Genomic DNA, 16483 nt, shown 5'->3' on the forward strand with positions numbered 1-16483 from the left:
GGGGAGGGGAGGGGAAGATGCACTCCACTGCACTGGTTGTTGCAGACGGCTGGAGAGGGGGATTAAGGTATGGAGGACGAGGAGGGAGATGTACAGAGAGATACGGGTGTTAGCCGGTGCGAGCATGACATGAAAGCCAGATGAGGGAGAGAAAAAACACTCGGGGGAAACGGGGGTGACTGCGAAGAAGAGAAAAACAAGAATAAAAGATGCAGGTTGAAAGCGCTCTCAGTGGTGCTCATCACCCACACATGTGCAAGGTAAACATGACCCAGTTTTTCACCATAACACACACACACACACACATATATATACATCTTCACGCTGCACAAACATGACAGAATGCATAAACAGAGCACATGGGGAAATATTGTTCACGATGAGCGTGAGCAGATGACACACAGAGGGGGGAATAAAGCACGGATCTATCAAAGCCAGACAAACAGGAGCCTTCATCCTCTGCGTGTTCATACTCCTCCCTCTACTTAACAGCAGGGGGACCATTAATATTGATCAAACCAAACCGCCCGTTCGTATGAGACTGCACAAATGTAGCTGTGATGTACAAAGTCAAAATGGAAGTAGATCTGAGGGGATGGGGGTGGGGGTGGGGGGGTCGGTACAAAATGCAGGGAGAGATAAGAAAGAGAAAGTGAGGCTAAAAAGCGAGAAGGCTTCAAAGAGAAGAAAGGGAGAGGTGGAGGTAGAGAGGGAGGGACGTGCTGAGGAGGAGTCCAGGAAGACAGGTTTGTTTACCTCTGCAGCATGGGGGGGGGAGAATGAATGAAAGATGACCAGAGATAGAAATGATAGCAGGGAATAAATCACTGTCAAGATGAAAGGGATGAATCAGGGAAGGGGGGGTGAAGGAGGAGAAATTGGTGCAGTAACAAAAAAAAGTATAAATATTCTCTTTCTATTTTTATTTTCTTGCTAAAAACCCATATTCACGGAGAGTGCCTCAGCCATCTTTTCCGTTTCAGTAAAGTTTTATAATGCACTGAAAAGACTGGAGCACTTTATTCTGGGAACAAAAACCAGAGGAAATTTAGTTGCCGTGTACAACCCTGTGGGGAGAGGAGGGAGCAGTGGTCACATGACGGCTTGTTGCTACGCAGCGTGCGGCAGGGAGGCTTCTGATAACGGCGACCGGGGACCACAGACAAGGAGAGGAGAGAGAAGAGAGACGCTGCTCATTATAGAAGACACTCAAGTTCACTGTTGGAGGACGGAGGCAGGGATCAGCAGAGGCAGAGGAAGAGGGCGGACATGCAATAAATGGGTTTTTAATGGTGGCACAACATGAAATGTCAAACAAATCCAATGGCATTAAGTAAAGGAAACTAGTTGTAGAGTAAAAGAAGTCATCGGGCCACTGCAGGGTGACATTACGTGGCCAAAAAGCGTCAATCTGAATCCTTCCCTAAAACGACTACAACGATTCTCTTAAATGAAAATAAAAAGAAGTTCAATATGAGACAGCAAAGTTGATCAATGGGTGTTTTTTAAGAGTGGAGGAGAAGTGAACTATGAACTCACCACAAAAACAATAACATAAGAACATAAGAGTAAAATAGGAAAACCAACATACAAGAGAACAACTGAACCAAAGGACAAGTTCTGAAAAAAGAACATAATGTATTAAGGCACTGAGCGGGAAAGAACAACATATGTTCTTGCAGTTGTTCGTGTGCAATGTAAAAAACAAATGTACGTGCAGATCCTGAAACATCTGGGCAATGTTCTCATAATATACTGTATATATATATATAAATATAGATGTGTGAGAAAAGGACAATTTATATCATATCTCACATGGAACATAATGCATTTTACATTGATGACAGTGGCAGAGTTACCACTTGACATTTTCGAAACGATGGATCCTTGATTTTAGACAAAAGCAGCTTCTCATATCCAGCCAGAAACTGTTAAATTTGTCAACTGAAATGAAAACGATCAGCTATAGCTACTTAGCTAATGAAGCTAAAGTTAGCTCCGTGAGCTGGTTAAAAATGAAGACTTGAGTTTGCAGTTGACTCATTTTAAAAAAGGAGAATCATGTAATAGGCCTAATTATGTATTTGATGGCAACACTGAACCCTGAAGCTACATGACGCAGGCAAAAAGTTAGCATCCTCACCAGCTGATGATGCATGTAGAAGACACGGAAATCCAGAGCCAGAATAGGGTGACCAGATATCCCTGTTTTCTGGGGACTGTCCCCGTTTTTGGTGGCCTGAAATGTCCCTGTTTTTAACGTTTGTAATTAAAAACAGATGTTTATCGTTGGCTGGGTTTGGCCAACAAAGGGGGCTAGCTGCTAGCTATAGCAGCTTCAGAAGTGAAGATAAAACCATCGAAATAGAGTTATGCAATCAGATTTTTCTTCTTTTTTTTCAGTCTCCAGGCAGATAAGCGGTTAGCTGGTTCACAACTGCTTCAAAGGTAGGGAGTCGTCATTTTGTCAGTCGGCCTTCACAATAGTTTATTACAATACAACAGTTACCGTGGTCAAAATACATGACTGTCCCCCTTTTTTATTACATAGGTAAAAACATTGGATGTTTTAATGATATACTGACCACTGAACTGGAAATGTCCCCAGTTTTCATTCTAGATATCTGGTCACCTTAAGCCAGAATTGTTCGTTTTGCAGCGTAGAGTTAGAATATTCTAGTAGTATGAGTAGACAATGAGAAAAATGTAAGATCAGGTTGATATTTTGTTCTAATAAAATCCTATTTTTGCGGCTTAGCTTATATTTGTTTGTGTCTCCAACCATTATGTTTTCACTTTTAGCTTTAAAAAGAGTTCGACTGTTAAGACGAGGACTAACTGATGTGTTTGACAAAAGTACAATTATCTCAGATAACAAGTTTGGCTGAGGTTTCTGAAGTGTAAACTTCCCCAAAATCCTATAACTAAAGCCAAAACTGCTAATGTTAGCCTAAACTCTGATAGCATCCAGAACTTTCCACACAATGGGGAAATATACTAAATGTGGTAGTTGTTAACGCAGCTTTTTTGTGACGTACCGAAATTAATGTAGCTAACTAATGATGTGGCTTTGAAAGTAGGCCTAACAGTTGCTTCTAGCAATAGAGCAGACGAACTCACCGTTTTACTATTAAAATGACATTAATCAATTATTTAAGTTGTTATATTTTCTCCTAACTGATTAGGTGATTAATTGAACAATCACTACAGCTTTTACTTTAATACAGTACATGCAGTGGGTTATGTATAGTATATAGACAGTATGTAATAATTCCTACTGGCCCATTCAAGTCACTTTGACTGAGTAAATCTAACAATAACGTCCACTGGGTCACATGAGCAGCAGTAAAAGGCAAGGACAGGAGCTAAAATGGTCATGGTGAGGGCCTGAGGCGGGACACTGTCCTCTCTCAGCTCCATCAGATCTCCACTCTGTTGCACTGAGCATTGTGTTAAATGTCAAAATCATGGTCTGGCCTAATACACAACAGCCAGGAGAAAAGTCAGACAGACACCATAACCCTATTTTTTTGCCTCATTCATTTAATTTCCTCAGCTCTCTGGGGTCTCCAACATCCACTTCAAAGCCCCTCAGCCTGGATGAAACACTCCATTTTCTTGTTTTTTTTTTTTTTTCCAGTAATAGTCTCAAATCTACTCTTTCAGTCTGGGGGACTACACAGCAGCTGACAGTAGCAATATCTATCAAGCACAGGGTTTTAAATTTAGTGCAGTCGAGCAGTCTGTGTCCTCAAATGTGTTTTCCTGTAAGAGAAGCCCTGAGAGGGAGGATCAAAGAGAATAAGAGTCCCATTACTCTAACGGGAGATGAGAGATGTTGCCCTCGACTTCAGGAGCTAATGGGAGATCTAGCACCTTCTGTGTTAAGCTCATGTGTATTGGACCCTGGGCTCCTCTTGTGGAAAGCTGCAGCACTTAGAAGGAGAGACTCTGACTCAGGTGCCTCAGACCAACACTGACCTCCTTTGGTTTGCACATAATTGGTTAAGTGAAGTGTAATGGCTTATTTAGTTACAGAGGAGGAGTGTTCATGAGCAGAGGACCCAGATACGACTGTTGGCGTTGAGAAGACGCGTGTGTGTGTGTGTGTGTGTGTGTGTGTGTGTGCGTGTGCGTGCGTGCGTGCAGGCAAAAAACTGGGTGTGACGTGCGTTATGTGTGCACTGATTGACCCACAGCACAGTGCACCTGAGCCAGAGCACCTGAGGGAAATACACACACACACACACACACACACACACACACACACACACAAAATATTTCCTCTCTCCAATTTTTCCAGTCACTCCCTTCTTTCCTTAAACATCCAACCAATTAACAGTTTGCTAAACCCCGGTCCTCTTGGCTGCTATTGCTAAAGCTAATGCAGTTTACAGATATAAGAGAAGCAGATTAACAATAAAATGCTTAGTAAGTTTTAAAACAACCAGTCCTTGATTTCCAACAGGGGTAAAAAAAGAGGCAGGTTTCTCATTTCTGCTGAAAGGACAACTGTCTCTTAGATTTTATCAACTCTAGCTAGCAAGCTAATGTAGCTAACATTAGCTTAATAACTCCAGCTGACTCATTTCTAAATAACAATCTTGTAAAAAGCTTTTATATATATATATATATATATATATACACAGTATATATATATATACACACACACACAATCAATGAGTACATACATGAAATTAAAGGTAAAGATTGAGGCCATAGCTACGTGTCTCTGAAAAAAAAAAACTAGCATAATAATAACATAATGCTAAATGAAAAAACAGCATTGTTCTTTTATTTCAGTGTAGACTAATTAGCCCTAATATTACATTGTAAGTACAATGTGGAAAAATATATTATCATTTCATTCTAACATAAGCCTTTTGGCTGCTTAGCATACATACCAACAGAAACGTAATGGTATGGAGGACTAGCTCATGTGTAACATTAGCCGGGGTTTGGTTGGTTTGAAGGGGAATTTGAATTCAGTCACGATCCGGGTGAAGCTGCTAACATTACCCTAAACTCTGGCTCTTCAGGCCCAGCTCCCGCACGATGCACAAACAGCTGTGAAGAGGCTTTTTTTTTTTATGTAATGCTGTCAGTTAACCAAGTGCTTCTTGACCTTGGCAGCCCTGATCAGCTGCTACTGTAGGCAGTAAACTAGTTAGCCAGTCATGCTAACGTTTGTTTAATCTGTTCCTTACACTCTTGTTTCGCTCTTACTACAGCCCCATGTTCTCAGCGATTTAGCATGTGGAGAAATCCACAAATTGACAGGCCTGCCACACCTAGTTACCGTTGCACAGCTATGATAATTGTGTTATTACAGCTTGGCAGTTACAGGGAATTATTACTAATGGAACACACAAATACACAAACAAGAGGACACATGCACAGGCGAATCAGGAACGACTCTTACAAGCTCGCTTTTGTACTCAACCTCATGATTAAATGAAGAGTAATGCTCTGATCTTTTCTCACTTTGCTCTGACGTGCAGAGGAACACAGAGGGAATGAATGAATGAAAGGAGAACGAACAAAGTAAAAAGTGAAAGCGAGGCAGTCCAAACTAGTGTGCGTGTCTTACTTGCTCACGTAACCTTAGTGAGCTGGTCCCTAATGGAAGAGCAGACACAGATATCACCCCAGGGCCCTGCGCTCCATCTCAGTCTCTCCTCCTTTCACCTCTTGCGCAACCTCTCCCTCCTTTTCCACCTCCTTCGCTTTCATCTTTCATCCTTTCATCTTAATCACTTACTCCCTTGCACTTCACTGTTTCCTGGCTGTGACTTTGCTTCCCGATCTTGTTGTTTTAAGTAGCTGCGAAATAAACTTCTCAGCAATTCGAGGGAAATCACTCTGCACACACACACACCGAACACATCCCTGCACATGCCAGGATTTTCAAAACAATTCTTCTTGGGTTTGTGTATCTGGCGTTAAAAAAAGACGAGACTTCTGCAGTAGTTCCATCTGTTCGCCTGTGTGTCTGGGCTCAGGTGTGCTATAGCAAGAGTCTCTGCTGTAATAGAAGCTGGTTTAATCCCTGATCAGCAGGGGGGAATGAAGTCACTCGGAGAGACTCAGCATGACATCCACTACTGCCGCCGCCGAAGAGGAAACCCCCGGTGCTTGAATGTCAGCTCAAATTTTCAGATTGTTAACATCAGGGTGATTGAAAGCATCAGTTATAAACAAATCCTGCTGAATATTATCCGTTTTAAAAATGTGATAATGGGATTTTTATTGACCCCTGTAGGAAAATTTTCCTTTCACCTGCTGAGCATGTGCAAATGCAGCTGGTTGGGATTCAATATGTTGCACAAAAAAAAAACTTCAGCGGGGTAAAACCCGCCTCATCACCCAACTTCAGAAAAACATCCCTCAGCGTCAGTGAATCCATAAAAATCCACCTAAAACCTTTGGCTCTGTCTGACTCATCTTTCGGCTCATGTATTTATTGATTGACCACCTCAGACGGTGAATCAGTCTACCTATAAGTCTGCTAGAAATGTCACTATGATGAGTCACTGATGCACCTTTTCTATAAATTTAAGTTTCATTCACATCAAGGTCAACAAAAACCATAACCGGGGCCGAAGATAACTAACTCAAGTGTCTCGTGAATGAACTACAAATCTCAATCTCAAGGTTCTTAAATAACCTTCCATTTCAAACGTCCGTATGTTGCTCAGTTTGCTGCTTGTGTGTGTTTACGGATCATGTTGGTGTTGAATGTAATGTATGACGATTGTACCGTAACATGAAGGTTCTGCTTCAAAACAAAACTATTACAATATGTGAAATGAAAGTGAAAACTACAACTGCATCATGTGAAGTGGTTTGTTTATCAGAACCTCATGTGAACTTTCAATCTCTTCCGAATTAATGAAATCCCAAAAATCTGAACTGTCACGTGAGACGAAGAGACTCCACCCATGTTTAGGCACTGTGGTGCTTCGAGCTAAATGCTAACGTGAGCTCGCTGATACTCAAAGTGACAAATACTAACATACTGTCAATGTTAAGCAGGTACAGTGTTGACCATATTTGCTATATTAGTTTAGCATATTAGCATGCTAACGTTTTCCAATTAGCATTAAACCCAAGGTACAGCTGAGGATCAACAAACAGTGCCCTGCGTATAAAAACATCTTGCTAGCTAGGCTAAAAAGTGATCACGTACTTTGCGTGCATTATAAGGCCTCTCTTCAAACAGCTAATGGTGAGTTGGATACATATGCTATAAATGCATATCATACAACTTTTTTTTTTGCTAGTTTTCACATAATAACATAATAATGTTCACAAACTGACCTACACACAAGCTGCCGGACCTTTCACTATGACAGTAACAGTAAGACTCTCCACATGCACAGTCATCAGAACAGAGCGGAAATCTAAAACCAAGTATGCGTATATGACTTCACACACTAGTCACACTGTCGACACAAGCCTCTGTAACGCATCCTGCAGACACTGTGGTCTGAGGGAGAAATGACTGCGCATCTGAGAGTAAGAGAGAGAGAGAGAGAGAGAGAGGAGAGTGAAAAGAAAGCCAGTCCTACCGCACCCCACATCCCACAGAAGCCAAGTCATCACTACTCTGTCTCTGTACCTTTTAGTGCGTCGGAACATGTTGCTGGTTTGGTATCGAGGCGTCGCTCTGAGCAGCAGCAGCAGCAGCTGAGCGGTGAGGAGGGAGCCGTCAGAAAGCAGCAGGTCTCTGGGAAAATGTCATCGCAATGCAACGCGTACTGTAGCTCCAACAACCTTTAGATGTACACTGGTGTCTGGGCAAGTGTGGCTGAGAACCACAGAGGAGAGAGAGAGAGAGTGAGGGGGGGAGGGAGAGAGCAAGAGAGAGAGAGAGAGAGAGAGCAACAGAGAGGGAGGGAAGGAGGGAGGTAGGGTGGGTCTGTCTTTTTAGAGAGGAACAACAAAAGGCGGCAGGGGATTGTGGGTCGCTTTCTCAAGGCTACGGCGGGCACACAGTGTAATACTTAAATTTTGTGTTTCCCTCAGTGTGTGCACTGAAAGAACCTGATGGGGAATTAAAAGGTTTTACTTCAGGCCTTAGGCCCCACGAATGAATGACGGACAGAGAAAAGGGAGGTTCATTTGTCTCAGCAGAGAGTGAAGAAATCCCAAAGGTCGTGTGGACTGTTACATAACTGTAACACAGATGTTGAAAGGAATCAAAGACTCAAAAAAAGAAAACACGGCGTGAATGGGGACGCTGTGTTTACCCCTGAATGGATGAAGAAGGCAGATTGAATGTGAAGCCAACTCCGCCGAGCTCATCTATAATGGATGGCGGGCTGGTAAACGTCCCACAGAGGGACACGGGACGTGACGGCGAGGGAGACAGGGACAGACTGTCAATAGAGCGCGGGCACCGTGGTAAAGTTAAGAGGTGGCGGTGGGAAAAAGCGAAAGACGGCGGCGAGATGGATTGGAGGACACGGGCCGCACGCAAACAGTTGGTCTGCCGCTTCATTTCATGTTTGATTACCCATGATGACTCGGGATGAGGGGGCAGTGGAGAAGATGGATCGGGCCGGGAGATGGGAATGGGGACAGGAGAGGAGGGGAGGGTGGAGATGGAGGCGGTGGGCTGTGACCACACACACACACTCACACACGCACACACACGCACACACACACACGCACACACACATTGATTGACACAAACACATTTACATTTACTTCTCAGTGGAGCACAAAGATTATAATTAAACCCTTTAAGAGCCTCCGTTAACAAGCCATTGATCTTATTCACTTCTCTCCTCATAATGATCTATAAACTTTACAGCGATGGAAGAAGGAGTCCGATTATTTCTGTAAGCAAAAAGTAGCAAAAGTTTTTTTTTGTCCCCTGGGAGCAGCAGGAACAAACCATCACATATTACTTTATATTTTCATTTAGAATACATTAGTATTGATTTAGAGTCATGCTTCTGTCCACCTGAGGGATATAACTCCAATATTCACCCTCCTTTTAGCTCAGGTTTGGTCTCCACCACCTCCTGCCGTAAATATCTGGCTCTTTAGCTGCTACATGTTCCACCGCCTTCACACAACACAACATGTGATGGAAACGCGGTTGATGAGAGCGAGGAGCGGCAGAGTCAGGTGATAATCCAGTGGGTTCGTCACTTGTCATATCACATATAGTCATCTCATCCATTGATCATGTAAAAATATAAGCAATCATGATGCATCTTAGCGTTTTATTATCATATATTATATTATTATAATAATATTAATGATGGATTACTGTGTAAACTGCCTTTTTACATCGTAGTAGGTGGATATGAGGTTATTATTGACTTCTTTATGTAGTGTTTAATAGTTCAATCTATAAAAAATTATCATATTTTATTAACTAATCATGTGTTTTTATTCAATATCTAAACACAAATGTAGGAATAAGTAGAGGACGCTACATAAGTAAATTCACTTAGTTGTACTCTACTATTGACACTATGATGGATTTCTTTTTAGAAATAGATATATTTATATTTTTAAAAAAAAGATTACTTGTTATTTTGTTGATATATTTTATTTCTCTTTGTGATTTTTGTTGTTTAATCTGTATTTTTGTTTTATCTCGTATGCGTGTGATTTATTGTGGTTCAATCACTGCAGGTTTTACAGTTGATTCTCTATGACTCTGTTAGCAATCATGGGTTTTCAGATTGCTAACAGAGTAAGTAGCTCTGTGTGTCAGAGGGAGATAGAAAGAGAACGGGTTTAGAAGAGAGGGATAGGCAGAGGATGATCTGAACGGGTGAGAGCGCAACAGAAACAGATTAATTCCCGGGGGCGACGAAGAGCGAGAAAATGAGTGATGGGAAAAAGGCAGAATTGGTTTCAGCACCACGGACAGCGTCCAGAGCTCGACTTAATCTGAGTCCGACAGACTCCCGCTGACCTGCTCCTCCTTCACCCGAGGACCACACACTCAACGCCACGAGCGCCGCTGAAGCATCCTCACAGCTTTTTCAACCAGCGTCCCTCCACCCGACCTCCTCCTCCTCCTCCTCCTTCACACGAGGACTACACACACACACACACACACACACACACACACACGCCACAAGCACCGCTGAAGCCTCCTCACAGCTTTCAAACACGATGTGCAAATCAGGCTCATCCGAGAAGGACTGCCAGGCTGACGTGATGTTGATGAATGACCAGATGCGCGGCAGCCTCGCTCAGTGCCACTGTTTCCGTTCATGGAGGGACCCAGTCTCTCCCCAGAGAGGAGAGAGAAGACAGAGGGAAGGAAGGGGGGGTCGGTGTGTGAACAAAAGTAACTCACCTGCTGTTTTTGCGAGGCAGTGGCAAATCCTTCTGGAAGAAAGACAGAGAAAACAAAAAAAAAAAAAGAGAGATCAGGTAGAGAGAAACACAAACATTCTTACACATGAGTAATAAAGAAAAACATGTCATCTGCAGACAAGACAAAGCTCCTCCAGAACAACTGGAGACATTTTCACAAGCCAGGTAGCAGGAGTTTTTCCTTTTAAGTCACTATAAACCTTTTGAGAGCATCTTCCTTCTCAGACTGGATGTTTTTCCTGTTGAAACGAGACGTTGTGATTTAACCATAAAAAGAGAAGAAGTCCTGAAAGCTCCATCAGGTGGAGAGATTGTTGTGGTTTTAATGGTTGGGAGGTTTATATCCAACTACTGTTGAATCACAGTAGAGCCCGACCGATGTTGGATTTTTGGGGCCGATGCCGATAGGGAGTAAATATATATATATATATATATATATATATATATATATATATATATAAAGATATGTAATGAAAGCAGGATATTTTACAGTTTAACAATAAACTTTATCGTCCAAAATATATATATATATATATATATATATATATATATATTTAACTTGAATGAAAACAAAGGATCAAATATACATAAAATGCTGTCTGTATAACTTGAAACTTAAATTACAGGATGTAATGTTTCCAAGAGTTAAAAACTATCCACTGTTAAATATCTGTATATGATGACACAAAGCTCCAGGTTTTACCAGCTGGTGGTGAAATGAGAAGCCGGTCTCATTGTTTCACAAAGAACTGGGTATTTGTACCATGCAACAGCAGAAAGCTTGACAGGCATAGCAACAACAACTAAGCTGGGCGGTGCTAAGTGAACAGCTAATTGCTATAACCTGGGGCTTCTGGAGGCCCCCGGGGGTCTGGAGAGGTTTCCCAGATGGTAATCAGACTAACGTGGTGATAAATCTGTCACGTATTCATCCTCGTTATTATTGCAAGTATGCACATTATCAATTTGTATCTATTGAAAGTCGGTTTGTTAATCTCTGACGATGCTTTGAGCCAGGACTCTCTCTCTCTCCCTCTCCTCCTGCCTCCTCAGTCCAGATGGACGGGGCACATTGGGCTGAAACTGCAGCAGACACTCGGTGCACCGAATGAAAACAGTGTGAACGGAGCCAGATCTCATGCCAGCACTGCCTGGCTCTTTACAAAACCCTGCATGCTGAGCTAGAGATAAAGAGAGAGAGAGAGAGAGAGAGAGAGAGAGAGAGAGAGAGAGAGAGAGAGAGAGAGAGAGAAGGGATGGGGGGTGTAAACAAGGGTGGAGTAAAGAGTGATGGAGAGAGAGGTGGTAGAGGAGGTGGGGGGAGGGGTGTGCCTGGAGCCTTATCCTTGAGCCTTCGTCTTCTAGCCTTCAGCACTGTGTGTGTGTGTGTGTGTGTGTGTGTGTGTGTGTCAGTGTATAGTTGCAGGTGCTATTAAGGCATTAGCCGCTTCACACCGTCCCCTGTCACACGCAAGGTAATGTGGTTAAGGTGCTGTTAGCATCGCATTGACCGCCTGCTAACAGTCAGTCAGTGCAATTATTAGGTTAACCTTCAGATAGAGATTTGTGTGTGTGTGTGTGTGTGTGTGTGTGTGTGTGTGTGTGTGTGTGTCTGTGTACATGCATCCACCTGCTGCGACTGAGCTCCTCTGAAGCACAAAATATGTATCATACTGTGGCAGCTGGTGCAAGGACAAACCTCCAGCACAGCAGAGCGTTTCTCTGTTGTCACTCACCGGCCACAAGGTGAAGTCTATGTCACGGTTAACAATTACCTCCAGAGGAGAAAAGCTGCGTGGCGAGGCGAGTGGAAAACACTCACCCGATAAGCAAGAAGAAAATAATAATCTGGCCTTCGTCTCACCTCGGGATCATGAGCCAGTCGCAGGCCACACGGCCGTCCGACCCGCGGGTTCACATGTTAAAAAGAGACAAATCCCTCTTTACAAGGACGAATGAATATTCAACCCATTGATCCCTTTTCACTTTGTCCTTCATTGATCGGGGTAATTGACCCTGAGCTGTCGGTGCAGAGGGGAAGATGACTTACAAGAGGCATCAAGAAGAAAAGCTTCTCAATGATGAGGAGAGTTAACTGTACAAACAAGCCGTGAGCGGACCTGACAGCCGCGGAGCAGCTGCACAGTCCACTGTTTGTTTTCATGTGTTCTTACTAAGCTGCACGAGTCCCCGAAAGCACCACCTCAAATTCTCATCCTGCAACAAGAAGATAATCTCTCCTTTTTTTTTCATATTTTATGAATCATAATAACAATTTTTTTAAATAAAATAATCCGTCATGAAAGTGTAAATGCTGTTTTTAAAACCTGCTGTTCTTCGCTGCAAAGGGTTTGTAAATCTTTGGCTTTGAAAGGCGAAATCAAACATGCAGAATATAAAATTATTGTAATCGCTTAATTTAAATTCACAGTATGTGTCGTTTGCAGCTACGCTGATGGTGAACTTAAAACTGAAGTTCAGACTGACTGTATGTCAACAGCTGCTGGACTGATTGTCGTGAAGTTCTGTCCAGACTTTTGATGATCCCATCCTCCTCCTCCCTCACCATGACCTTGACATTTAAAACTGGTCATGTCTCCCTAACGATGAACTGTAGGTCAAAAGGTCAAAATTTCACCATATAAACATATTAACTTATCAGCAGAAGCCCTGCAGGACATTTCTCACCAGACTTTCATTGTTCTGTTTCTGCAGGGGCAAAAAAAAAGTCAATTTAGAAATAAGCACAAGGAGAAAAATCTAAATTCATTGCACCAATGAGCGGAGCAGAGCAGACTGCTGATTCCAGACCTGTGAACATCTGCTCACTGTCTGTCTGATGTCCCTCTGCGGGGCTCTTTCTAGTTCAGGCATGTCTAGACAATAAAAAAGAACCAGTTGGCACATTAAACAAAGTGCAGCCGTCTATTGGTGGCTGAAAGAAGAGGCAGCGTGGATATGATGCTTCCCTCCTCTCATGACTTATTTCCCCGGTTTGAGCCTCCACACACAGGAGCAGCTGCGCACACACAGATATACTGTGAAGCTACAGGACTGTAGATTATCTCGGTGGCTCAATTATTAAATCCTCAAGTGACACGGCCTTTATTAACCTGCTAGAAATTCCATTACATTTCTTACTGTCACATATAATCTGCCCGACTTTTTCCTCATAATCCTCAATTCCACTTTAATTTGTAAAAAAAAAAAAAAAAAAAAAAAAGGTCAGAAAGAGGAAACTCATTTCCCCAAATTCCAATCTAGACTTGGTCAGCCTTCATTACGCCGGGACCAGCACACACCGGTCCGCTGCTGCTAAATCTGCCTTTTGTGACTCGCGGTCTCATCGTTTCCTCAGCAGGAAAAAAATAATAGAAAATAAAAAATGAAGCAGACAATGTCTCATTAAGGAAACATGATCCTCGCTCCGTATCCGGCTGAGCGCTATGACATATTCTATAAAAGCTGGGGCTTAATTCTCCCGTGGTATAATTAGTCTGTCGCAAAGCCACGATTATCGCTCATTGCATGGTTGCATTTCACACGTCACCGCATGTTGAAAGAGTGTTTTTTTTCTTTTTTTAAATAAATAAATAAATAAATAAATAAATAAAGGCAAACACGGTCTGCGGGTTCACAGCTAAATGCTCTCTGAGCTCCACCGATGGAGTCTGGCGGTGGCGAAGGGTGACTGACAACAGATGGGAGGCTCTGTCACAAACAACGACAAACCCACTGATCACAGATTAGAAAGCAACACAGCTCTGCGCTATATCTGCTTCCTCTTCTGACAGGGAGAGCTGCTCTTTTTATTTTTTTTATCCAGGTTTAGCTGCGTCCTGCGGGGGAGCGAGCTGAGGTCTCGGTGCTTATAAATGAGTGTGTGATCCCTTTAGTCCCGGGCTGTCAGCCCGACAGGAGAGTGTGTGCTCGCGGTAAAGAGAGGGAGGCTGTGCAAACTATGAATATTCAAATGTTCTCACTGCAGGGTGATTGTAATAGCAGAGGTTTATACATGAGCGCTTTGCCTTAAAATCACTTCAAGTGCTTCCAGATACAGATTAATGGCGGGATTTTTAAGTGTCCAACCTGCAGATTGGCCTCTTTCTGTCAAAGCACGTTGTCCTATATGTGTCCCAATGTGTGTGCGTGTGCGTGTGCACTCCAGGGGCTTGTTTTAATGGTTTTGAGTCACTGTCATCTCCTCAGCGCATCATTTGTTACCTCACTCAACCCGAGGCGAAGTGCGCAGAGATGAAGAGCATTTTGAAATTTGAAAGTTACGTTTCACAAACCTCCTCCTCATCATTTAGATTCAGAGTTGCGCTTGTGTTTTCTTCTCTTCTCCAACCGAGTTCAACCATTTAAAAATGACTTCCTGTCTGTATGATGATAATATGACACGTGTCTGTGCTGCTGCCTCTCCAGTCAGTCAGTCAGTCAGTCAGTCAGTCAGTCAGTCAGTCAGGGGTATGGTTTCTGGTGCATGTTCTCCTGCCATCTGACCACACGGTAAAAGGCCCTTTGCTGTTGTGTCCTTCAAGTCATCGCGCGCGCACTGAAGGAATAAAAAATTGCCCCTGTGATAATGAAATGGCGCCTGTAAAAGAACCGGCCGATCATTTCATGGACACACAGCCGACCTGGAGACGCGCGACGACGGGGATCAATCGGGGAGTGTCACGCTGCCGAGAGACGGAGCGGACCAGTCATCATCTACCGGGTCTGACAGGTGGAGGAGGCGGAGGAGCTGATTGGCGGGGAGGAGGCACGAGTGTGACGCGCGTGTGCAGCCGCATATTTTATGTCTGATATGTGAACATCAGGCCCGTGGTCACAATGACTGCTTCAGAGAGAGTGATCGTTAAGACTTAAAGGTTTGTTTTTACTTGTTTTGACTCATTTGCATCAATTATGTGTAACAGGAAAAAAAACAGCCCCAGGATCATTATAATCTAAATTTATATCTTTTTAATTATTTGTTTATTAATTTATTTTGCTTGTTCACCTTAGATAATGTTCACATGCCAAGGACAATCCTTATACCGCCAAATCATATGTTTTTATAAACGTGAATGCATATTAATATCATTTTATAATCCTTTTCTATTGTGAAAACGGGACAACAATTCATTGTTGTGTAAATATTAACGTTTTTATTTAAACACAAAGGTTTGACTTTAACATAGATAGCTTATTGTTTTGTGGCTATTTTATGCAATGCTGATAAAATGATTATCATAGTTGTGTGTATGTGCTATTCATAGCACACACACACACACACACACACACACGTGTCAGCAACCCACATGGAGGGCTGCAGTGTCACAGGGTGCAGATGTTCATTCTGTGTGTTCATTCATGTTAGTCATGTTGAAGCAATGCATCATGGGTGTGACCCCTGACCCCAACTGCAGGGGAGGTGGGGTGTGTCACCATATGGTGCTGAGAGAAAGATTGTGTGTGTGTGTGTGTGTGTGTGTGTGTGTGTGTGTGTGAGAAAGAGAGAGTGACGGTTGGGATGATGAGACCCAGGGGAGTGACAAGGCAGTTGAATAGGACATGCACCGCCAATCACACGTCAACACACAATGTTATAGGAACACACACACACACACACACACACACACACACACACACACACACACACACACACACAAAATCATTCAGCTGTCCTGCCTATATCTATAAAATGCCAGTGACTTTGTGAGTCTGACTGTATGATGATTAATGTCCTCGCAGCTCCTGTCATACATCACAGCAGAGCAGCGGGGCTGAGCGGTGGGGATGATGAGACGTGGAACCATCAGAGCACCTCACTACTAATCCTCCCTCGATTCCTTTATACCCCCCCCCCCCTTTTCACAGTAATGGGGGTCAATTTGCCTCTGAGCAGCTCGGACGATTCCTCTTCTATAGCAAACACAACTGCCATAATGCAATCGGAATGACTGAATGAATGGAAATAAACGCTCACTCAATACACACACACACACACACACACACACACACACACACACACGCCCACAGGAGGCTGCACTCCACCCGGCCTGCAGGCTGCTCATCTCTGCTCAGTTCACTTGACTGAATTATACAAAGATGGAGGGGAGAGGAGGGGGAGGGAGGGAGAGGA

General features: G+C 43.2%; 1 protein-coding gene across 1 annotated transcript in view; it reads right to left on the reverse strand.

Moving 5' to 3' along the window:
• The window catches only part of LOC111673800 (microtubule-associated serine/threonine-protein kinase 1-like), a 43901-nt gene that overhangs the window by 25639 nt on the left and 1779 nt on the right, over window positions 1-16483 (reverse strand). The window contains exon 2 of the mRNA XM_087170027.1: window positions 10331-10362. Coding sequence (XP_087026153.1) covers window positions 10331-10362 — 32 coding nt within the window. The remainder of the gene's footprint in view (window positions 1-10330; window positions 10363-16483) is intronic.

Source organism: Seriola lalandi, unplaced genomic scaffold (assembly GCF_002814215.2).
Source record: "Seriola lalandi dorsalis isolate HSWRI2012SDOR001 ecotype SW California unplaced genomic scaffold, Sedor1 jcf7180002054926, whole genome shotgun sequence".
Lineage (NCBI taxonomy): Eukaryota > Metazoa > Chordata > Actinopteri > Carangiformes > Carangidae > Seriola > Seriola lalandi.